The 25165-nt window shown below is 36.9% G+C and overlaps 1 protein-coding gene across 1 annotated transcript in view; it reads right to left on the bottom strand.

Annotated features, from left to right (window-relative positions):
- Positions 1 to 12585: 12585 nt before the first annotated feature.
- SPIN1 (spindlin 1) overlaps positions 12586 to 25165 on the bottom strand; it is a 64622-nt gene continuing 52042 nt past the window's right edge. Inside the window, exons 4-6 of the mRNA XM_026866249.1 lie at positions 20259 to 20512; positions 19030 to 19263; positions 12586 to 16346 (exon numbers count right to left, since the gene is read on the bottom strand). Of these exons, the coding sequence (XP_026722050.1) occupies positions 16147 to 16346; positions 19030 to 19263; positions 20259 to 20512 (688 nt within the window). The 3' untranslated portion in view covers positions 12586 to 16146. The remainder of the gene's footprint in view (positions 16347 to 19029; positions 19264 to 20258; positions 20513 to 25165) is intronic.

Consider the following 25165-nt stretch of genomic DNA (forward strand, 5'->3'; position numbering starts at 1 on the left):
GCTGCGAGGCCTGGGGGCTGCGAGGCCAGGCGGCCCCGCCGCGGCCCCGCCGCGGCCCCGCGCTCGGACCAACCCGGCTCCCACCGCGGCAACTACTCCCAGACGCCCGCCGCCGCCTTTATACAGGTCCGGCATGATGACTGACAGCTCCCCTCGCCAATGGCCGCGGCAAGGAGGGTGTGTCCCCGCCCCGCCCCCTGCCGGTGCGCCCAGGCGGGGTGTTGGCGCCGGCCGGGGCACGCGCGGGCAGCAGCCCCTGAAAACACAGGCTTTAGGTTTTTTTTCTCCCATTGACTTGACCCCAAATTTTTCGTTACCTACACCCACTTTCTGTCCTGAGTGCAAGAAACAAGGTATCATTGTAAAATTCTGACCTTGTGAGAGAAAGCCTGGAGAAGCACCACAGAACTAACACAGGAATGTTGGTTTGGTTTGGTTTTTTTCACTAGACGTCATCAAAAGTAACCACTTCGTTGCGTGATCAGTTTGATTTGGGAGTTGTATTTCCCCCCCCCCCCTCCATTATTCCTTTTATTATGCAAATATACTGCTAACTAAAAGAATGCTTCCTTATTGTGCAAAAGCTCACATATCTTTAAAAAAGCATGAGTTCAGCCTTTATTCTTTTTTTCTGAGAGTTGTTTACATGCGAATTAATCTTTATGAATCAGGCCTTTTTATTCATGTCCCAGTATATCTGACTAGTTTGTAATTACTAGTCTGCTATTTTGCTGGGGGTGGGGGCCGCTGGAATTGCTTAGGTGTTTGGAAAGTGTTTTCTGTTCAAATGCAGTATTTCTCCATTTTCATGGACTGTCAGGCTATGTCGTTTTCAAATCCAAGTATCTGCTTCCGACACAGAAGTGATATTTAAAACGTAATCCTCCCATCTCTCATCAATCCTTTCTCCAAGTTTTGCATGATGTTTTGTGCTGTTCTCCTCTTCAGACTTACACCTGATGTCAGAAGAGAGCTGTGAAAGGTTGGCTGTTCTTAAAACAGCACAAAAGAGAAGTTCAGCTCACCTGAGCTTTTGATTTTTCACAGTCTGCCTTTATGAGACCACTTGTGAAACAGGATGGAGTCAGAGCCCTTGGAGTCTGTAGAGCCACAGGAAACTGGAAAAAAAGTTTCTATATAAGTTCACACTACTATAGGTTCATTACTTATATTCCTACCCATTTCTCTTTCAACCAGTGAAAGCATATTTTCTCAGATACTATGAACTGAAGCAATGACTCAAGGAAATTGCTAAACATCCCACCTCTACAGGTTTGAAGGCTGGTTAGCCAGATACAGTACTATTCCATGAGAAAAGGACATATCAAGATTGTCTTCAAGGCCTCTGGGCATGCAGGGAAGAATTTCCAGGTACCTACAGCTCCCCAGGGAGAAAGAGCTGGGTGTACAAGGTGCACAAGTTTGGAGATTACAGTTGTCTGTACTAGGCCTGTTGACAAATGTAACAAAGACAGGATTCCAAGCTGACAGGGAGTAAGTACAGTGTTTTGCCACTTCACCTATGTGTAACTTACTGAAAACCTGTCTGCATGCAAAGCATTTTTTTTTATTTTTTTTTTTTTACCATTTTTGCCATTTTTTACCTCTGGTAATTCCTGTAGATGGTAAAAGCATGATCTTGTATATATGAGAAGATAACAGTATTACCGTCTGTAAATTGTTTTAGTTTAGGTATGCTTCACCTTTCCCTAAGCATAGTAACAGTAGAAGATAGGATAGAAGTTTAAAATGTGCAAAACACTGTATGGCTTGAGCCAGACCCTGTCTATACAGGAGGCAGGCACGTGCACATGTATTAGTTAATAAAGACAATTATAAATTACTGGCTGATGTGCTCCAGATCATAAGCCTCAATAATGGTGATATTAAAGTTCTTGAAACTATTTAAAGAATATCTACTAAACGTGAGAAAACAGATACCTTCCTCAGGAATCTTGATGTGACCAACTCTGTCAGGACTTCACAGATTCACTGGAGATGCTGCATGTCACAGAAAGTCTTATCTTGCAAATGCCTTTGATTTTACTACACATACAGTTTTCTATGACACTAGCACAGAACAATAAAAAAAGTTTTATTTTATGATTTATACCAAGGAGACTAGAGCCTGTTTCAGCTACAAATATCTTCTAGGAATATTCTCATTAGAGGTGTTAACACTATTGTGATTTATTCCATAATCTCCATTTAGACTGACAATAATGGAGCTTTTTATACAGAATCTGTCATCCTTTCTCAAGGGAGTATATAGGTCTGGCATGACACTATCAGGAAGCTTGTAAACAGTGCTCATCCAGTAGAAGCCTCTGTGGGCTTCCAGGTAAAATAATTGAGATAAAATCTTCCCACCACAAAATACTGCATTTCAGATTTTGCTAGAAAGCAAACTTTTTATAACTGGCTTTACTATATTAATGTAAATTCTACATTTTAATGTATATTGCAAAGATGACCCTACTTTCCTTGTGTGTTTTGCTTCAGTTAACATTGAAGTTAATGACATCTGGGTTCTGACAAGAAAACGAGAATTTAAAAAATATACCATCAATAAAGTCATGTTTTCAATGATATAGGGCAGCATGCTGAGAAAGACACAGAGAAGAAATGAAATAGAAGTAAAAAATGTCCAAACTTGTGAACTCTTATAGAATACATACTCAAGGTGGTGTAATCCCATTCACCTCTGGTGGCAGAGCTAATGTCTTTATAGGCTATTTAAAAGTTTAACTAGGAGAAGGTTCTGAAAGCCTGTCCAGATCTTTAATGAACATACTCTTCATTCTCTCCTTTATGCACCTTTTCCATAGCTGGCACTGTTCTGGGTAGTAAAGGATTTGATCTAATAAGCATTTTCAATAAGCAGTCTCTTATAATTTGTAAATGCATGATTCTGGATTTTTAAGTGAAAATGTATTAAACAAAAGGTTTCAATCTGCTTATAATTCTTAAGAGCTCTGTAGGAAATGCATACCTGTGTAACACAATTGACACTGACAAGTCATATATACGTCCAGTGAAGCCATAAGGCAAAAGCTGACTAAATCTACTCAAAGGAGAGTGTTACCTGGATGAGGGCTTGTTGGACCTGTGTTCAATTTAATCATTATTACACCATGTAATTAATTGTATTCTAATTAAAAAGTGGAAGTAATCAAGATAAACTTTGGTTGGACAAAACTATGGGGAATGCAATTCCTGAAGAAGTCAGATTAGAAACTAACCTTGGAGAATCCCATTGTGGTGAATATTAGTCAGAAAAGCAGACCCTAAAGAAGACATCAAGTGAAGGAACACACAGAATAAAGGAAACGTACAGTCGGATTAAAGAGTTAAATATATAGCAACCATTAATATAGCTAGACAAAACAGTTGCTTTTGTTTCATTTTCACAGTACATATCAATATGCTTTACAGGAGAGAGTCGTAATCTGAGTTACTGTTGAGAAAATGTAAAATTACTTTTTACAGTGTATACAGTAAAAAAGAAGTGAAAGAAAGCTTCTTAGTCTCAACTCAATACATTAACTAATGAGCTGTGAAAAGAGACTAGTGCACAAAGAAATGCTGAGCCAAAAAAAAATTCATTATACCATACACAAGCTGCCAACTAAAATAGTTACTGGTTATTCATAGCACTCCTTACAGCTGCCACATTTGGTACTGTTTTGGAGACACATGGGTCATTATTACATGGTCAGCAGTAATACAAATAATTTGTGAATGTTCCTTCATAACTGTTCTTGGATCTACTTCCCCTGTGTAAACTCTAAACACAAAAGAAATAACAGGATTTTTATTTATTTTTTTTTTTTTTTAGGAAAATTAACCAAATAAGTAGTGCATAGGTTCTTTAAATTACAATTTTATTTCTTATTCAAACTGTCTAGTGCCTAGACCACAGTCATTAAAGGCTTGCTTTCCCTGGGTAAGAGATACTCTTACCACAAAGAGATCTAGCATCAAGTCAGGACTGAAAAAGAGCTGCAACAGCTATCAATTAACAAAGAAGATACTGTTTAAGTAAGGTATATCCCCACTTTTGATGCAACAGATTGTTAAAAATAACTGCTAATAATTATTATAGGTAACAGTTGTTACATAACGTTTGGAACATACCCCTGGGTCCCAGCTTAATATGCATTCTTGGTATAAATAATAGCACATAGGCAAGGAAGAAAGAATGATATTACAGATTTATAAACTAGCTGGATTTGAGAGATTGCAAGGAATGTGTGTATATATATATATATATATATACATATATATATATATATATATATATACACATATATATATATATATAAAAATCAGAAAATACTCAAACTTGTTAACAGATTCTAACTAAGCAAGAAATCTGGTATAAAAAAATACTACAGCTGGGTCTACAGTTTTTCCATTGTTCCCCGGGTTCAAAATACAAAATTATGAACATTGGGAAAATAGCAAAGGTATAAGAATTTCTCCCAGCAGCATGAAAAGACTGTTTCAACCATCCTTTGGATCTAACTTTGATACACAGTAGCCAGGATCCAAAGTGCCAAATAGTGTTAGATTGTCGAAATATCAGTGTTGTAGCATTTCTGACTTCCAAACAGGTGCAACAGGGAAGCAGTTCAGAGTCCTCTAATACAGCAGCATGGCAACAAGGAACAGTATTTTTGCCTGAAGCAGTGGAAAAATACTGTAATAAAATTCTGCTCAAGTTCATCTGAGTTCAAACACTCTTTCCTCTACACTCTTTAGAGTTTTCACAATTTTGTGTAAATAAGTAGACATTTTTTTGTGATGAGACCTCTGACTAGGTTCATCCTTTCCAGGGTCAGAATCATCCAACAGAATATCTTGCATTTCTGTGCCTTATGAAATGCTGTGTGAGACTTCCTGCAGAATCCAGTTTAGTCCTCTACCTGATTGTCACAAGGAGGGACTCTAGAGTTTTGGTGGTAGTTTCAGTTACTTTGTTAAAATAATGTGTTAGGCACATACAAAAGTAAATGGCCTCCGGCTATATAAACACATACTCTCCTAGCAAAACTCAAATAAGAGGCTTTGGTCATGGAGAAGACAGCCTGCATCTACTGCTGCCAACCTTGTAAGCAGGCTCTGTTCTGGCTAGACTAACTTTGAACAATTTAATTAATCCAAGGACTTCAGGTCCTTCATTCACAGTATTAGTTATGAAAGAATTCTATTTCAAAGAATAAAAGGATTATATTCTTATTTATAGAAGGGGAGATGACACTACTAAAAAGCTTGTCTTGGCATCATTTCAGCCTAGTAACATTCTTTTCCACTTCATCTTTAAAAGAGATACTTGAAATGACCTATTGTTTTATTAGATTATGTTCATTAGAGATTCTTAATGTGTAAGATCAACACAGAGTATGCTTTGAATATTCAGCCTTGTTTTGTATTGCCTCCATTCCCGTTTTCCCACGGTATACCTTTCCTCATTAGCAAATAATGCAACAGGTCCTGGAGTTAAAAAAAAAAAAAAAAAAAAAAAAAAAAAAAGCACCAAGTTGACATGTTACAGGGTTAAAAGCCAGAATACTTTTCTGCAAATAAACAAGCTGCCAATGCAGTTTATGTCGCAGCAGCTAGTAGGAACTCTTAATAGAAGTTTTGGCAGAGCACATTGACACCACTGCAGTCACTTGTCTTGGGTGTTTGCAGATAGTCTCCAGGGAGAACTTTCTGTCTAGCATGCTCATTTTCATAAGAAATCTCTGGTTTTGTTGTTTGCATAAAGGAAATGTTTGGTTTGTTTTGAGGCTGGGATTCACTGTAATTTATATTGTACATGCTTTATCTCACCACTATAAATCCCAAAGACCTTCCCCTTGCACAGACATACCCAGAATACACAACATCCCCTAGCTTTTAGTCTCATGCTCCTTAATTTTAAAACCATTAGAAACAGAGAAATAATTAGAAGCTAAGACAATTAAAACATGGTGTGTGTTTTGCACAGAGAAAGAAATTTCACCAGAAAATTGGCATAGGTTGAAAATGTTGTCATAAAATCTGGGTTCTTTTAGCTGGTGTATAATACAATGAACTGAAAAACACATAGTCAAGATAGTTGTTTGATTCATATCTGTGCAGAGATAGCTGCTATGTAGTAATCCCACAAAGCTAAAGCTAGCACACCTTGGTTAACATATGGTAAACATTTAAAAGTTCCGAGTGACAGTTATCAGTACTTTTAACTGGTAAATTTGGCCACCCTCCTGCTGGTTGGTCCTTGATATGCCTCGTCTCCATTTAAAGTCACAGGATCCTCTTTTTTAACTGCATGTTCAGTGAGGAAGGGGCGTTTCTTGGTAGGGGGCTTTCTCCTACTCAAGTGTGGGTTTTTACTATGTTAATGAGAAAAGCTCACTCGTATTTCAAGTAATTCCCTCCTTGGTTTTGTCAGTAGCTTTTGTTCCTGTGAGTTTATCTTGGTATTTCCCTGATTGATATTCTTATGGTGTCATCTCTCACACTTACCTCAGGCTTTCAATCACAGTGTTGCTTCTGCAGGGTCACTCTGTCAGCTTTAGTAGTTCATTTACCAATTCCTGGCATTCTTTCACAACCCTCCTTTGGTTGTTTTATCAGTTAACATGTAACAAAAGCTCCACTGCAAAAAGAAAAAGCCTAGGAAAAGAAAACCTGTTCCTTTGATTGAACATGGGTTAGGAAAACAGTATTTTAGAGCTCTGAAGTGACATTTAACTTGGAAGAAAGATGTCAAAGACTCAGGTGTCACCTGCCTTATAAACTTTGATTTCTGTATAATCACATAATTTTCAACTACATACAAAATTATGCTAGCCAAAGGAAAAAATAAAATTGTATACAAGGTTATGGAGTAGGGTAAATCCTTATACTATTGTGACAGGTTAACACTGCCTTGCTGCCAGATGCCCACCCAGCCACACTCTCATTCCCCTTCCTCAACAGAACAGGGGGAGAAAATATGAAGAGAAAGTTCATCAGCTGAGATACAAACAGGGAGGTTGCTTACCAATGCTTGTCACGGGTGAAACAGACTGGTCCCAAGGAAAATTAAGTTATTGCCAGTTAAAAATAAAGTAGGATGGTGACAAAGACAAAACCAAAAGTACCTACCTCCCGCCTCCCTCCTCTTCCCAGGCTCAACTTTACTCCTGATTCTCCTCCCCCCATGCCAAGCGATACAGTCAGCTGTGGAATGCAGGGGTGGTCCACCTCTGCTGCTCCTTCCTCCTCACACTTTTCTTCTGCTCCAGCATGGATGGGGCCTTTCATATGGGATACATTTCTTCAGAAACTGCTCCAGCATGGATCCTTTCCATGGGCTGAAATCCTTTAAGAACAGACTGCCCTAGTGTGGGTCCACCATGGACCACAGTTCCTGCCAGAAAACCTGCTCCAGTATGGGCTCTTCACAGGGCCACAGGTCCTGCCAGGAGCTGCTCCAGCATGGGCTCTCCATGGGGTCACGGCCTCCCTCAGGGGATGTCCACCTGTTCTGGTGTGAGGTTCTCTGGAGGCTGCAGGGTAGATAACTGCTCCACCATGATCCTTGCAGGGGAACAACCTGCTCCACCATGGTCTTCTCCACAGGCTGCAATCTCCTCTGGTGCTTGGAGTACCTCCTCCCCCTCCTTCACAGACCTTGGTGTCTACAGGACTGTTCCTCCCATATTTTCACTCCTCGCTCTCTCACAGCTGCTGTGCAGCATTTCATATCTTTTCTTTAATATGCTTCCCAGAGGCACCACCAGCTTGGCTGAGCCCATCAGCCATGTGCTGCAGTGGGTCTGTTGGGGCTGGCTGTGTCCAACAGAGGGGCAGGTACTGGCCTCTTCTCACAGAGGTGACCCCTACAGCCTCCCTGCTGCCAACACCTTGCCATGTAAATCCAATACAGCTATTTTAAATTCTTGCATCTCAAGAATAGCTTCATCCCAAACCTTGTTCTATGGCTGAAACAATTCAGGGGAGGAATTATTTGAACTCGTCTGTCTTCTTCTTATTCAAGAAATTGGAAGGCTAACTAAAAACTCTGATCCAGGGATGGTTCTGGGGCTAAGCCACTGCAAATGGGACATGGTGAAGAGGCACAAAGTCAGGCCCAGGATTCAAGGGCCTGGAAGCTCTACCGAGCTCTCAGCAAATCTGTTGTCTGCACAGATAGGTAGTTAAATTTTAAAGAAGCCTCAAAGCATAAGTCTTCCACGTTCACAGTGAAACCACATTGCATTCTGCATCTCTGATTGTCACAAATTCTTCCTGTTGAGATGGCCTTGGATCCTGAAAACAAGTAACAGACTTAGATCCCTCAGTACCAGAGCATCAAGACAGAGTCTTCCTTATATGTTGTTAGTCACCTTGCAAAGAGAACACTGCAGTGTGTGACAGGACCAACCTTAATCTGGCTCAGTGATTAATGGATTATTGCTTCAGAACTATTTATATCCTTACAGCTATGGCAGAGAGCCTAGTAAAAAGCAAGTTCAGTTGCTGCTGTACGTTGCCTACTGTCTCACTGTCATCCCAAAGGGCAGTTCAGGATTTCAGTCAGTTGTCTAGGTGATTTCTTCACTCCCCTACACCATTTTCTCTGGAGGTTATTCTGCACATTTACCCTGCCAAGTAACCATTCAAGACTAATGACTAATACCAGTAAGAAAAACAAACCAACACAAACCAAAACAAACCTTGAAATTGCTTTAGTTATTTCTAAGATGCTTGCCAATGATATAACCGGACAGTTTACGGAAACGCAGATATATACAGAATTCAAATTTCTGTCTTCAGCAGCACAGTGCATACTTTCCTTTGCTGTTTATTGACTCGATAAAGTCCTCATCATCACTTATTTTTGCAATCTAGAACCTATTGTTGAGTGCAAAAAAAAATGCATCACAGGTTTTCTGCAGTGAGAATTTTAGCACTCTCCAAGCATTTTCTTCCTTTCACACACAACTGTATTCTACAGAAGTCTCAAGGAATTCAGATCTCTCTTTTCATACTTTCAGATTATCTGTAAGAGTAGGATTCGTTAGTAGCAATTAGTAGTAATTTTTGGTAGTTGTAATTTGTAATCTGCAAGTGTTACTTACACATATAATAATAATTTGGGCTATTGGCCTGCACAATTTGATTATGTTTTAAATATGAGAATTTCTATGCGCTAAACTAATTCGGTGAAAGCCAAAATGCTAGGAATCAATTCTCCCATGTACACTGCTAGCCTTGTAATGTCACGTTAAAGACCAGGATAATAACGTTCAGATTTACAGCATTAGAAAGTATTGCCTATCCTATGCAAAAATTAACCTCAATTTTCTTTTCTCCTCATTAAAACCTCATAGAATTTATGATATATTATGAGCATCCTTTTGGTTAGTCTTACTTTCACTCTTTTGGAATAAACTTTTATTCTCCTAAGTAGTAGATACTGGGTCCATTTTTTTTATCTCTACCATCAGAAATTTTGAATCCGAGTACTTCGCTTTTCTACCTCACTTTTTCAGAAAACTGGACCGTAACTCTGGTTTGAAATTTTATTCTATCTGCCAGCTTCTAAGTACACGACACACTGAACCTCACTAACAATAGTAGAGTTGTGTATCAGGCAGAAGGAATATCCTTTTAAGGCAGAAACAGAATGAGTGAACAAAACCAAAGATTAATGAGGATTCCCAGCAAGACACAGTTTCAACCTTCCATAATGAAATGTGTGGTAACGTAGCAAAAAGTCAGTTGTAAAACTTGCTGTTGTTATCCTTTTCACATTTCAGAGGACAGACGTTTGAATCATTAGATTCCTTCTCTAATGCTTCTGCTGTGTTTTGTTCTTACAAGATCAAAAGGCTAGGTTTTTAATTAATTAAATTCATGAGAGTTCAAGTTAGACATCTGCTTCTCTAAGTTAAAAATGGTTAGGAATTAGTAAACAGTGTTGTAAAATCAAATTAATTAGACCTTTTGAGGAAAGCACAGTGTTCCCAGTGCAAGACTCCAGTGGTAAAAGTTTTTGTGAAGATAATTTAAGAAGTCATCCCCCAGTCCAGTTCAAAGGTGAATATAATACCATGTGTAGATAGTTAGTGCAGCAGGACTTAAAATCATCAGACCAAAATCCAGTTGAGTGAAATGTGTACAGATCTTAATTTCCCTTTCTCATACTTAAAGCTAGCTGCCCTGTCACTGAGCAACCTTTCATACAAACCTAAGAAAAAAACCCCCACCAAACAGTCCTCTCCCCAAAAAAGTGGCTGTTTATATATGAAATCACTTTATCATGACTGTGCTTTTAAAGTTGTGTTGATTATTTTATTAACAAAAATATGCCTCTCACGTCATGTCATGTCATTCTTAAATAGTAGTAACTTTGGCTCAGATCAAAGTAAATGCACAGATGTCCATTATCAAAGTCAACTTTGAACAGATCAGTCTAGTGCAGAGACCTGAGGAACAACATGGGACTTAAGTGCATCAAAATGTTTAAAAAAGGACTTGTAAAAGTCAGATTGTACTGTATGCAAGTAAGTTTAAGGATTAATTGCATGAAGGTGGGGTGAGTGGAACCAGTGTGAAAGTATATGGGTTAACTCAGTGCAAAACTATTTACACAAAGTGTAGAAGTTACACAAATCATAACTGATTTCAGAAAAATAACATGCAGAAATCTGTATTAACATCTAAGTAGCACAGGGAAGTGTTAAGTAGACACCACCTTACGTACACTGCTGAGACCCCAGCTGCTTTCTGTTGTGCATACACAGCTGTATGTTGTGTGTATGCAGCTCCGAACTCTCAATTTGGAAGACAAATCAAGGAATTCACAGAGCAGTAAAATATTACAATAGGAAGAGCAGAGCCTGAAAAAACTGTGTAATAGACTGGTAACTTTTCCAGGCTGCCAGTACTGAAATGAATTAAAATGGTAAGGTATTGATATCGTCAGGGAAAACAACTAAGTGATGTAAACATGTCAAGGCAGGAACTTACTGAAAAAGACACTAGTTAGATTGAAAAAAATTCTTCTAAGCATAAAAAAAAAAAAGTGACAATCTTTTTGTATTGTGCTTGAGGATGAAGATACCTTTTGTTTCCTTGACCTATTCTTACTTCTCCTTCTAGACCTTAATCTTAAATTGCAGCAGCCCGACGTCCTCAAAAATATCCTTACTAAAGCTTACCTGTTTGGAAAACCAACGGAGCCCACTGAAACCATCGGTGGCTTAACTGCTTACAGTATGAATATTAAAAAAATTATTAATTTCAAAATAAGTAACTCACCGAGCAGGGAGAAGCTTTTTTTTTTTTTTTTTTTCTCTTCATAGGCCCAAGGAGGAACCTGACAGATGTGAAAAGAGTACAGTAGTATTAAAGCTGTAGCTCTGGGTAGGAATCCTAAACCTGCCCTCCTAAATCTGTGAGGCATTACTGCCTTCAAAGCACTGACATTTGAGCTGCTTGTAAACGAGCTCCTAAGTAACCAGCTTTCAGGGACAGTTCCATTACTGCGGTAATAGAGAACAAAAATATCTTAGTTTATAAGGCCCCTTCCTCAACGAATTGATGCTACAAAACTGAGGCTGGTTTATCAGCTGTAATACAGAACAGGTTCAGGCATTAGTCATAAAATGTTGGTGTATCTATTTTTAACTATAATTTAATGTAGCCAGCTCACATGGATTAACATCTGCTTTTTGTATGGGATACTCTTGCAAAGGCAAAGCCTTAGACTTTCCCTCATCAGCAGATGTACACTATATAAATCTTCTCTGGGACCAGTCTCTCAGGCAAGAGGATATAGCAAACAGGACACTGAACTAAGGGAACAAAAGAGGCTTGGGTATTCAACCCAACTGCATGCTGGCATGCTCCAAGATCTTAAGTATACATCTAATGAGCTTGGTGCTAAAAAATCCATTTTGGTGTATCCCTGTAACTTACCCTTTTACTGTCAGAAAAGAGGTATGAATAAAGAAAATCTATTCAATATTGGAGGTCTGCCTTAGTAATTCAACAACGCAAGTCCATGCATTAGCCATAACAATGTACAAGACTTAAAAAAATCTGCATCATGGTGGTGTTATCTTCTCTGCTCATCACTAATTTGCATCAACTTCGCTTTTTTATTATCAGTAAAATGTGCTTAATTGAATTTTGAATTTTATTAATTCAAAGCAGACAAATGCATCACCTAAACACTGCCAAATGCTTCTACTGTTCCCCACTGCTGAAATATTTTGTGTGCTCTGGTAACAGAGACTCCTTCACAGACTCATATTAACCCCTGGAGTGGAGTTTTTCCCTCTGGTAAAATACAATTTAAGCAGTATGCTTTATCTTAGCCAAGTTTCATCATATCAGCATTTATACTTACTTGGAAAAAAACCCACAACTATTTGGCCTTGCAAGCATACTTATTTCATAGGGCAAGTATTATACCAGCATATATTGATCAGCATTAAAATAATAAATCCTTTTTAATTAGAAAACTGAAAAAACTGCTGCTTCACCATCTGAAATCACATCACTACATTTTGCTCATGAGGACAAAATTTGCAGTCATAAGTTGCACATAAAGGGTTTATTTTAAATGTTTTAAGGATAGAGTTACATCATAGTTATAAAAATTACTTACAGAATTAAGTAACAGATTTAAAGTGTTTATACTTCTAAATGCAGAGAACAGGGAACTGTCTACATTGTTCAAAATAAAATAAAAATAATGAAACCAAGCTCTAAAGATGAAGTCATTACCTAATTTTAAAATGTGAACACGAAGACCTTTGAACTATACACATACCAAGAACCATCCAAATTGCACTAATGATGTAAAATACAAAAAGCACAGCATTTTCAAGGAACCAGAAACTGTTTTTACTGTAATTCTTCTCCCTGAAGCAACCAGTCAATTCTATCTGAAGATAAAGCTCCATTTTTAATTAATTAATTTAAAGAAGGCTGCTACCTGTTGCGATAAAAAAGGTTTTCCTGATAATCTAGTCCAACATAGTTAGGGTTTGGCACTTGAAAGAAAGAAGAAAAATGTAGTGTTTTGCTAATAACTGCAGTTTTATTTTTTCTTTAACAGAATACATGGTCCCTTCAAATGCTGTATGACACATACAACTGGAAAATTACCTTCTGTTGGCACTATGCTTGTCTCACCGGTGCATTTAATCCTACTAACAACCATTAAAACAGCACAATAAGCAAATTCACAAAAAACTGAACACAAAATAAAAACAGAACGAAACAAAAACCTAAACATTTTAACATGCAACTTTAGTTTGTTACATTGAATGTTCTAACCTTCTAAGCATGCAAAAAAGGATGGTCTGCATTTAAGGTTTGTTTTTTTTTTTTAATTTTAAAAAGTTTTACATGGCAGCCTGACGTCACACACGCACACACACAATATACAACAATACTAGAGCAGGTAAATGTGAAAGGCAAATAACTTTTATACAAAGATCCATGGCTTGTGCCATCACAAGTTCTATGTGATTTTGGAAAGTAATGTTGAACCCCTAGAACAAGGAACCAACATTTAGTTACCAGGGTAACGCAAGCACTGCATGCAGATCTGAAACATGAGCCTAAAACAAAGCCCAAAGCAGATGGGCAGGGAGTGGAATTAGTCTCAAGCCTCAAAAAGGTGGTTTAAGCTATCAAAAAAAAAAAAAAAAAAAAAAAAAAAAAAAAAAAAAAAAAAAAAAAAAAAGGAAAAAAGATGAAAAGAAATACCCACACAACAGACAACGGGGACATCTAAAAACAACCATGAAATTTACAGTTTATAGATTATATTCTAATTGGCAGAATACGTGGTGTATTCAAGAGGCTTGCAGAAAACCCACAAATACAAGCCTAATGCTAAAAATGTTCCAGTAGACCTAAACCTCAGATATTTCAAAACAAACCTTGTATTCCTCACATATATAGCCCAAAGTTCAGTGTACTAGATTATTCATGTATCTTGTGTATAATCAATACACTCACTCATTCTTGTGCCACAAATATCAACTTGGGCTCATGGAGCCAGGCTCAAGCTTTGAGATTTACATGCAGGACTCTTAAGAGTCAATAGAAAACACATAACAGATCTGCAGGATGAAAACACTGTGTTGCAAATCTGCTCACTTTGTTCAAAACACAAGGAACATTTACGACTCAGGTACTTAGTGCTTAAGGACTGCATTGAGAAGCTATTCACTGAAAGACAATAGCCTGCCTTTGGTTGCCCATGATGAAATACTGGACATAATGCAATATAGTAGCAATGGACAAAGAATTAAGGTATCATATTTATATGGAGAGTATTTATTACCATTCAACAGCATGAGGCACAAGCCTTAAGGCTAAAATATGAAATCAGGCAAAAAAATGGACAGAAAGGGGCTTAAACCACTGAGTCTTCAATATCAAGAATACCCACAATAGAGGTCAATCCGGACCTCTGATCTCTGATTAACAGCACCTCTCCTGCATCCTTCCACTAATAGCATACAGTTTGATATCAGAGTATTTGTCCCTTCCATCAACAGTGTTGACTCTCTTCACATACTGTATTTATATGAAACAGTTCTTTGAAACTTGCAGAGCTCTGCTTTAGTGTAACATGACAATTTTGTTGCTGTGCTGATTGTTGTTGCAATTCTGATACTTTTAAAAGCTTCCACACTTAAAAACCCCTAGTTTTCATTTACAACTATTCTGCAAGGTTAAAACTGTGATTTTGCTGTTGTGGGCTGCTATTTACATCCACAATGTAATGCAGATGACTGAACCACTGAGACTGCCTAGGGCTTCCATTAGATAGTACATCACTGGCATGCAGAACTCTAGTGTTCATAGAATGAAATTCATGTTAACAGCATACCTCAAAGCAAGTACAATGTACATCACAAAAGGCAACAACAGGTTTAAGCTGTAGATTTGTCCGGACACTCCTTATGTGGAAAAGCCAGAAAAATATAAATTGGGAAAATGCCTTCTTGAACCAAAATGATTAAAGACAAAACAAACCAAACAAAGGAATGCAACAGACTGAGCAGAAGGCAACAAACTCTTTTCCTTTTCTAAAGTAAGTATTCAGTGTAAAAGAACACCCCCCCCCACCCCCCTCTGCCATGAGATTGTGTTTACCATGTAAAATATTAACTACTGTTAGGCTTCTAAGTCCACACACATTCAGGTTGCTATGTTTTGATATTAAATGAGAGACTACCGATTGCCAATGCGTAGTCTAAAATCTTCTGAAATAGCATATATACTGTTAAAGTTGTAGCACCAAGCACTTGGGTTTTGCTGAGAACTGTGTATAACAAAGAAAGAATTACAACATTTAGGATTGAAGGCAGCCTTGTTGCATGTATTTTACTGGTTCCTACAACTTGTAAATATGGGCCATTAACCTGCATTTTCTAATTAACTGGCTATACAGTTTAAATATATTTGTATAGTTTAAAGCCTTTTCACTGAAAGGTGCATAAGTCAAACACTTGATATCCTACTGCCCTGTGACTAGCAAAAATGCACAAGTATTTCCACATTCTGCAAGTTCTTAAAAAGCTAAATTTGAAATAAAGTGTAGAAACACAGTAGGTTGGTGTTACTTGGGTTAGGCACTCCTCAATGCTGCACAAACTGTTCAAACCTTTCAGAAAAGTCACCTCTGTCCCAACCCTGAAAACAAGGACTGCCAGTAGCCAAGAAATTAAATTTAATGTTACAAAAGAAGGCATATCAAAATATCAAACTACACTTGCATGTGGCAGTTGAACAAGTGAGTGCAAGGTTGAAGAAAAAGTTAAAATCTATGAAAAAATTTAGATTAATGATTACAATACTAGATCAACTTCACACAGCTTGAATTTGCAGCTGTTCTTTGCTTTTAACTCCCTCCTGCCCAAATATATTGACTTCCTTCAAGAAAAGGAGTTCTCTTACACAAAATATGTCATGTTTGTTTGTATTATTCAGAACAAAACAGTTTTGCTGGCAGAGATTGTGGGTTCGCAGGGACATTTAAGCTTTCATTAAACTGGAAAGCAGTCAAGTCTTTGTGTCTACAAATTTTACATTTAATAGTTCCACAAATTTGGCAAAAGTTCATGATGACGTCTAGGATGTCTTCACCAAATCGTAGACATAAATATGGAAATCATCATCAAACTTGATGAAATAGACAGATGGTTTGGCTTCAACTTGATGAATGACCATGCCAGTCCTTTTTGAGCCATCTTCTTTGGCATATTCCACCTGTTTGCCTACCAGGCTGTCCACAACTTCACCAGGTTCCCGTTCTGCAGGAGGTGAATCATCTGTAACACAAGTGTATTTCAGTAGACATTAATGGAATTTTTCCAATATGGAAGACAACTGCAGAGTCTTTGTTTAAAACTCATATGAAACAATCAGAAGTTTTAAATACAGAGTACGTAGAAAGTTAGTTTTGTTCAGACAAGCACCTAATGATTGCCATGCTTCTAGAAAGTACAACTGAGAAAAATTTTCAAGTAATACTGTCTTTCAGTTTTATTATGATGAAAATAGCACTTTGATTTGTAAGAGAAGTAAATCTTTTGACATGAAGGTTTATGCATAAGTTACAGAAAATGTCTATGGATAACTAAATTTAAGCCACCAGCAGAAAAAGGCACTGGGTGTCCTTAGCAGACAGGCAGCCAAACGAAACTCTCTACACACATTATTCAAAGTTTCAGTGCATGCATGCCACTGCAACAAAAACATCTCTTCTGAACTGTTGGTAAATGTAAAGTCCTTATTAAAAGGGGCTTTTGACTCCACATTGGAATAATGCTGTTGGTAAAGGCTAACCATATTATTATCCTGTCTAACAATACCTAGCAAGAAATACATTTTAGATCATGCCTATGCTAACTTTGGATACAAAAAGTTGTGATTTGTAACATGGCAGCTGCCAAGGGGTTGGTTATAAGCCAATCACAGAAAAAATATGATTAAAGTTAAAAAGCACTGTACTGCAAAATGAGAAGCTAATGATACTTTCTCAGCTTGTCTTTTTTTTGGACTAGTTTAGATAAACTTGTGTTTTGTATTCCAGTGAGGAACTTTTTTAATGATCACACCTGATGTGTCTTTTATTCTGGAAATCCTAAGCTTTTAATTAATGTCTTTGTTCCAAGTTTGCATTAAGAATCCCTTACAGATTTCATTAATTTTCTTTTCAGTTCTGAGTTGTAAAAGAATTCCCAAACAATCAAAAAAACCCCAGCAGGGAATAAATAGATTGGCTTGTACTTAGGATTCTTCCACAAATTTAGGAAATTTCTCTTTCAGTTTTTGTTTCAGTTCCTCTATAAACACACTGTCATACATAGTTATTAACCTCTTAATATCAGTTTTATGTGATGAGTCTTCCTTGGCAAAGTTGCAAGTTAAACTCTTACATTTACATTTGGAAGGAATTACTAAGTGTTGACAAAGTTTTAGTATCAGGTCCAGAAATACATTTTCCCCTGACCAAAAAAAGCTTAAAAGAAATTATCCAGATTTTGGCCTCCTCGCATATGCAAAGCCTGCCTTTGAGAACAGCGAGTTCCCTAAAAATTTTAGTTCTCCCAGATTTACAGACATACTTCAGGTATTTTAAAATCTGATTTGAAAAGTATAACTCTTAACATCCAATCACCGACTTAAGGACATAATTCAAAAGAACTGGAAAGCATTCAGAATCAGACACATTAGCAAATACTAAGAAATGTTTTGGGAACAGGTAAGCAGTCAATTGTCTTGTGGTGAGCACAGAGGGAAAAGTGCACTAAAATCAAATTAGTTCCTAAATGGAAAGAAAGCATAAGGTCTTTCCCTACCCCCATGCCTGAAGGTTGAAGAAAGCAAAGCAGACTTACAATACATTCCAAGTTCCTTTTAACAGTTAAGACAAAGAACAAATTATCTGAAGGTCCAAATTTGAAAGAGCTTGCTTTATTTCTATAGGAAGAGGAAGGTCACTTTTTTCGATTAATATTTGTGGCTCACTCTTTACATGCAGCAGACACGTTGCTTTTTTGTTGGGAGTGGGAGAAAAAATATTTAAACACAGATGGCTACTACAGACTTTATGCAAATAAGTGTTACATGTTTATTTAGCCATCAGACTGTTATCAGTACTAGATCTGAAGGAAGACAGTCTCAAACTCAACAAATTAATTATAACTCATGTAAAGCACTATGTAGCCAACCACTACAGTTATCCAATTATTAATTTTCTTTAAATCCCAGATTGCCTCTTTCAGACAAGTGTGTTTTAGGTACATGGGAGAAATAAAACCAAAGTACTTCACAAGCTTTTTTCCCCCCTCTTGTTTTGTACTGGCTATCCAAATCACTTGAACTAATATGAAAGTCCTGATGACTTTCACTTCAAGAAGTGAGAGAAAAAATATCCCTCCTAGCCTGCTGAAATACTTTTCTTGCTAGTTATTGTGAAAATGAATTTTCAGAAGATTAGTATCTTTCTGCCAAGAAGTTACTCAAAAGTTTTTCACACTAAAGACACCTATCCCAATGAAATTAAACTGAGTATATTAGTTGGTCCATAAATATTACTCCCACAACTGATTCAGAAACACAAATAAAGAGCCATCTCAATGAGATGTGATACTTCTATAAGAAAAAAAAAAAACAACAGTGGAAAACTTCTTGTTTGTGTTTCCATTAAGAAATCCAATACGCTCTTCCACAGTAGTATGTACATATTTTCAGCAGAATTAGGATTATGGAAAATGCTTTCCCTGCATACGTGACTGCTGATAAAATATCTCAGCAGTTAACACAGATGCTCTTTGTTGTGCTATAACCACCTTTGCTAGTTATAATAGTTAAAAAAAGTAAGATTAAAGGGAGTAACAAACATGATCTTTGTCAACTCTCCGGTCCATAAATAAAACACAGTCAAACATTAATAATAATAAATAATAAAGCTACCACTTTCCAAAAGAAAACAGTAACTGGCCTTACTTGAATCAGGCATAATGCGAAGGTCACCTTCTTTATAATCATCTAAGAGTTGGTACATGTACAAGACGGGATCTTTCTCATAGGTAATATAAAACCATGTGTTCATAATAGGAGCTCGAGCCAAAACCATGCCCCTCCATTCATCTTTTGAGCCATCCTCTGTTTCAAACATATGTTCCACAGCTTTTCCAATCATTGTGTCTGCCAGGTGGGCATCACTAATTCGAGATGAAGCTGAAATGACAGCATTTCATGAATTCATTCAAAAGCAGATACATATCTTTGTGAAAAATAATCTTTACCCTTACTCATAAACAAATGATTGGAAGTTAGTCAGTTAATATACAAAACACTGTCCATTCCAGAGAGTTTAATACTGAAGAACTGCAGAACTTCAGAGTGTTGTTAAAATAACAATACATCATTGTACTGCCTATGATTAGTCATAATGCAAGGTAAAGGGAGATCCATTGAGGCCACAGCAGTGAAGACTCTATTCTAAGTAGAAACTGAATGGGGAGAGGCAGGCAGGGGAGAAAAGGACAAGAGGCCAATTACAGATCAATTCTATGTAGTTACTAATGAAACTCTGGGGTTTGGTTCCCCCTAACTCTAGAAACTGTTACCAATTGCTTTGCAATCAGAAGCCACAGCTTATTCTGTTTCCAAAGTACTAATTACTTGAGTAAATACTGAACTCTGAAGTTTGAAAAAAACTGCAGTTTAACAATTCAGGGCTGATTCTGAAAATCAAAAGTGCCTTGTTACTCATGAAGTTATTTCACTTAGAAAGTGCCTTTTCTCCCCATTATTAAAAGTACTTTAGGGGAAGTATATGAGGAAAAATGTAACATTATTACTGTCAGACACAAACAGCAGACAACACAGCCAATATGGCTCAGAGTTTAAATTTTAACAGAAATATCAGAGTTCACTTTACATATGGTTCTTAAGGATAAGACTCTAAACAAAAACTGCAGAATGTACTGCACACTGTTTAAAGACAGAAGACAGAACTGCACTAACTGGTATCATCAAATGTTTGTGGAATCAAGAAAATTTAAGAACATTTAGATTACCTGCTGTGTGACAAAAGTGAAATTGACTATTAACATTGAAGTGGTCAGATGTTATCTTAGAGGAAGTCTGGAGAGATGAGTGGAGAACATTTAATAGTACGTCAGCTTATATGTATGTGAATTTATGAGAAAAAAACCCAAAACACTTACCAACTCTGTCTGGAAGAACTTCAAGTGCTGAAACTCTTTCATCTTTGTGCAGTTCTAGTCCATACACACAGTCAAATCCATCATACTTTATAAGATAGAGAGAGGGGTTTACAGGAACTTGATCAAGAACTGTGCCCTTCCATTGTGTTACAGGTCCACTGCCTTCTTTCCATCCATGCTGTATTCTGCAGCCAACAATATTTCTTCGTGGCTGAGAAATAGGTTTGCTTGGTCCCACATTGTTTCTATGCTTTCTGTACACGGATACAAACATTAATATTAAACAGGTACATACATATTCCAAATTCTACACCAGACAAGAGCTGTATGCTTTAAGATGGCAATATATTTCATAGCTTAGTGCACCTTAGTTAAATTAGGGTATTAAAGTATATTACACTGTATTGGAAAAAAGAAAAACACACAAGGAGGGACACATTTTTGATGTTCTTTATAAGTTCGGTTTCCAAGTAAGTGTTTCTAAAACTGGTTTGCTTAAGCCAAAAGAACTATTTTAGCCCTTACTACACTGAGTATTAAAAGCAAAACTCACCTGATCATGTCTCTAAGCACAAGGTTACCTGGCAGTATTATAACTTTACTTCCTTGTTGCTCTCTGCAGAACAGTAAACACAACCCCTGTCCCAGGAGAAAGTACTCAGTGGAAACATTACCAGTGGTTGACTAAAACTCTTCCAAGGCGTTTGTTTTCCCTAACTTGTGTTTTCACCTGATGGAAATTTAGCTTCCTTCTCAATTTACAAGTATTTTTGACTCCAAGCATTTTCAACAAACACTTCTCTGGCATTCCTTTTTAGTATAGCGAAAGAAAAATGGTATGTAATATTAATGGCAAGAAGGGATACTCTGCAGGTGGAATGGACAATCAATAAATGGAAAATAGATTAAATATACTTTTTTGTCCTTCCTATATTTTCAGGAAAGTTGCATGGAAATTCCCTCTGGTGAGTAACAGTTGTTTTTCTGATCAATAGTCATGTAATCTATTTGATAGTTTCAAATCACTGAAAGCATTATGCAAGTTTTGTTCTACCTGGTTATTAAAAATGTGAATTGACAATTTTGAATACAAATGGAAGAAACTAAGGAACATTATAGCCATATATTGGTGCTAAGAAATTAATATTGTGACTATTTTAGCATGTTACAATGTACATGTTTAGTCCTAAAAAGATTATTTGGAGGTTTGCCTGATTGAAATCCTCATGGATTTCAACTAGTTGTGAAATAAATTTTTGGGTTACTACTTATAGCATGCTTCACTGAAATGGCAGTAAAAGATGCACACCACTAGCATGCTTAAAAACAACATCCAGAAGAGAGTATCAGTTGTAGAAAACAATACTCTTCTTTAGATAAGAGACAGTGATCAAAGAGAAATGTCTCCAGGAACAATGAATGCTCTCAGAGTAGTTCCTGTATGATCCAAAAAAGGCAAATAACAATCATACCATGGAAATCCTGGGAGCAGTCTTTCCGAATACTGCGCTCACTACATGACACTGTAATGCTTAATGTTGAGGACGTAATCACAACTATTAAAAACAAGATGTACAATTCCTTCAGCAGCTTGTCCCACCTCCAGACTTTCATTCACCATGAAGATCTTAGCTGGAGGTTTTGTCAGATTTCACTTTTGTTACCATTTGAGCTTTTCAGCAAGATCAAATGTGTTCTTGGTATTCCTAACTTAGAAAGCAGATTGTAATAGGAACTCCAACCTCCTCCAGTTAAGAAACACTCTCCCACAAAGCTGGTTCTAATTTTATGCAGAAAGTAGAACGTATTTTCAAATTCTAATTCTTGCTCAAATATATATATATATGTACACTTTAATTGTAATAGCCTCAGTAATAGTTTACTATTACAAAATGAGGTCAGAGATCTGGTTCTCAGCTCAATGAGTTTGTTTTGCATGGAATTAATTTATTTAGTTTTAATGAATCATAGTTTCATTCTAAAGCAGAATTAAACCAACTAAGATAAAAAGTTAAAACAGATAAAACAATGCCAGTTTTAAGCAGTTTGCCTATGCTGCTAATCATCTAATTGTTGAAAAAGGTAAAAATCATATTATTCATGTTCAACCTCACAGTCATTTTCACTTTCTGCCTATAAAGCATAATTCACTTCAATGTTTAAACTGGAACAATTAAGTGAAAAGCTTTGCACTCATTTTTAAAAATGATGGAAAAAAGTCTGCATAACTAAGTTCAAACTGGTAACTACCTTTAAAATGCCTCAGAGAGCAAAAAGCATTACAAATTTAATTACAAGTACCCACCAGGTGTACTTGCAGTTCAATTTTTTGTTTGAAGGCTGTACTACTGAACAGCCATTCACTCTAATTTGCAGTGGTTCATGCTGTAAGAAAGAGATTTTCAAACTAGTAAATTACCAGAGAAAACATACTACTTCTTGCATCTGAACATGTGGTAAGAAAGCAAGAATAGGTTTCTAACTATCAATAAATAATAGCTATGAATATACTTCTATGCAAGATAACTAAACCTCTCCTCAACAGTGTGTTATTTCTGTGATATACTAAGTAATACAAATGTACATAACTTTCTATGATGCTATAGCTAGAAGATCCAACACAATTTTTACCTTCTGTTTCATTAGAACTATCTTTAGAATTCCACAAAGATTTCCTCTTGAAGACTGGATAACAATTTTTCTAGACATATAAAACATGTAGCCAGGAAAATCAGAAAATAGCAAGTCCTGAAAATAGCTCTTGACGCATCAGACACATCTTTGTTGTAAATGGCCCTTTAATCCCCAAAAGTTTCAGATGCTCTTCCTTATCGTGAAGACACTAAGCTGGAAAGCAAAATCTAGCTATGTGAAAAGGTTTCATTATCAGAACCAGTTACTTTAGAAACTTTCTAAAGACTACACAGACAAAAGTCTTCCCAGATTTTAAAGCTGTATTTATATGGTCCTCATACAAACTTTTATTTGGCAGCTGCTACCAGGGGAACCAATGTAGTGCACAATTGCACAGGACTAGTAGCAGAAAAATGAACCATTACTTCAATGTTGTACTTATAAAAACAAGAATGGCAATTTGCAATAACCTATCAAGTAGTTATCCATTTAGCTTTGGTTGTGGGTGGGTTTGTGGTGGCTTTTTTTTTTTTTTTTTTTTTTACTAAGGAAAAAAACAGAAGAAGGAAAGAAAACCATACCCCTCAGATGTGGAAAGAAGACAGACTTAAAAAACAGGAAGGAAAACTATAAAATAGTATAAATGCAATACGGCCGCAATGGTCAGTACAATTTCAAGTCTTTCACGGTGCTAAGCAGAAAAGTTATTAAAAGCAGGACCAAAAACTTATTGCAGATTGTCATTAATAGCAGAATGGTGATGAGAGAGTTTTTATTAACTACTTTTCACAATATTCAGACTATGAGGCATGTTAGTTGAGACAAAAGTTTTAAAGTACTTTCTGTACTCCCTTCAAAAGTCATAATTCTGTTGTGAATTTCATCTTCAGATGCTGCAGGAACTAAGATTACAAGTTATCTTAAAGTGGGATCAGAATTTCAAAATGTTTAAGCTCACATATAGTTATATTACACATATAACCTGCACCTTAAAGTCCTTGAATTATCAACTACAAGAAATCTGAAGAGCCTATGAAGAAAGGATTGTTTTACACTATTTATTGTACTCTCTCCTTACGCAGCAAGGGTAGAAAGAATGAGATATGGAAGATTACTGACTGATCTGATGCCAGTGAGGTCAGCTTCGTATTGGCAGAGATCCCCACTACCCATTGACAGAGCACTTGGAAGAACTGCCCTATAACCTCAGTAACCATTTCCAAAAGGCTCAAGAGATAACTACCATTTAGTAAGGACCTATCCACGCTGCTCATTCTATCACTCAATTACTGAGTCATGCCCTGTTCCATCCTCTTGGATTCCTCCTCTGCCACAAACCCTTCTGAAGCTAGTTTAAAATCTCCTTGATGGCCTTTGAGTGAAAGTAGTGTTGTTCCTCTTTTTCTCTAAATGCTCATGGTCTACTGTTAGGGCTCAGAGTAATATAAGCATATGTTACTACGTGATCATTCTTATTATACTCATTTATAGTAAACTACAAATATGAGTAATTCTCTACTACTTGGCCCCGTTCTCACACAAGTGAGCATCACATGAGAAATCATCTTGATTTGGTACAAAAAAGCCTTTACTAAATAATTAATAAGCTAGGCTAAATTAACATAAAACTAAGCTGAATGCTTGAGTTAAATGCCTCAAAACCATGTCACTTAGAATCAAAACTTTTTATGCCCCATAAAAGCCTTTATGCTAACAGATTTACAGCCTATTTAGGTATTTAAGTAAGTGTATTATCAACACAACAATAAAGACAAATCTAGCCACCCTCAAGTACAAAAGGCAACCCACCTCTGATAGTCTTCCCATCATACACTCCTTTCTCTGAGCGGTTGAAAGAGAACAAGAAAAATTTAGTTTTAACCAACTCTACCTGCCTCTAGACAAATAAATGTTTCTCTTTGCCTTCTACGAAGATAGACAAGAATGGATAATGATGACCTGGTAGAAGGGGTTTGAGTAGTTTTACATCAGGTGTTGTCTCTGGGAAACAGTTAACACTGTTAGCAATCATTAACTATGTTAATCATGGTAAATACACCTACCAAACAAATTACTTCCAACTGATGCACCACTATACGACTTTACACTTAAAATACAACTTGTAACATTTCAGTAAGTTTCACACTTACCCAGCTTAGATTTCTCCCACCAGAGATGTAGTCGGATAGGCTATCTTGCTGTTTGATGCTAAGACTAATTATACCCAGAACATAACCTCTATTTCACACAGGTACTCACCAATGTTCAGCTAC

The sequence above is a fragment of the Athene cunicularia genome (assembly GCF_003259725.1).
Source record: "Athene cunicularia isolate RWA chromosome Z unlocalized genomic scaffold, athCun1 chrZ_part2, whole genome shotgun sequence".
Taxonomy (NCBI): Eukaryota; Metazoa; Chordata; class Aves; order Strigiformes; family Strigidae; genus Athene; species Athene cunicularia.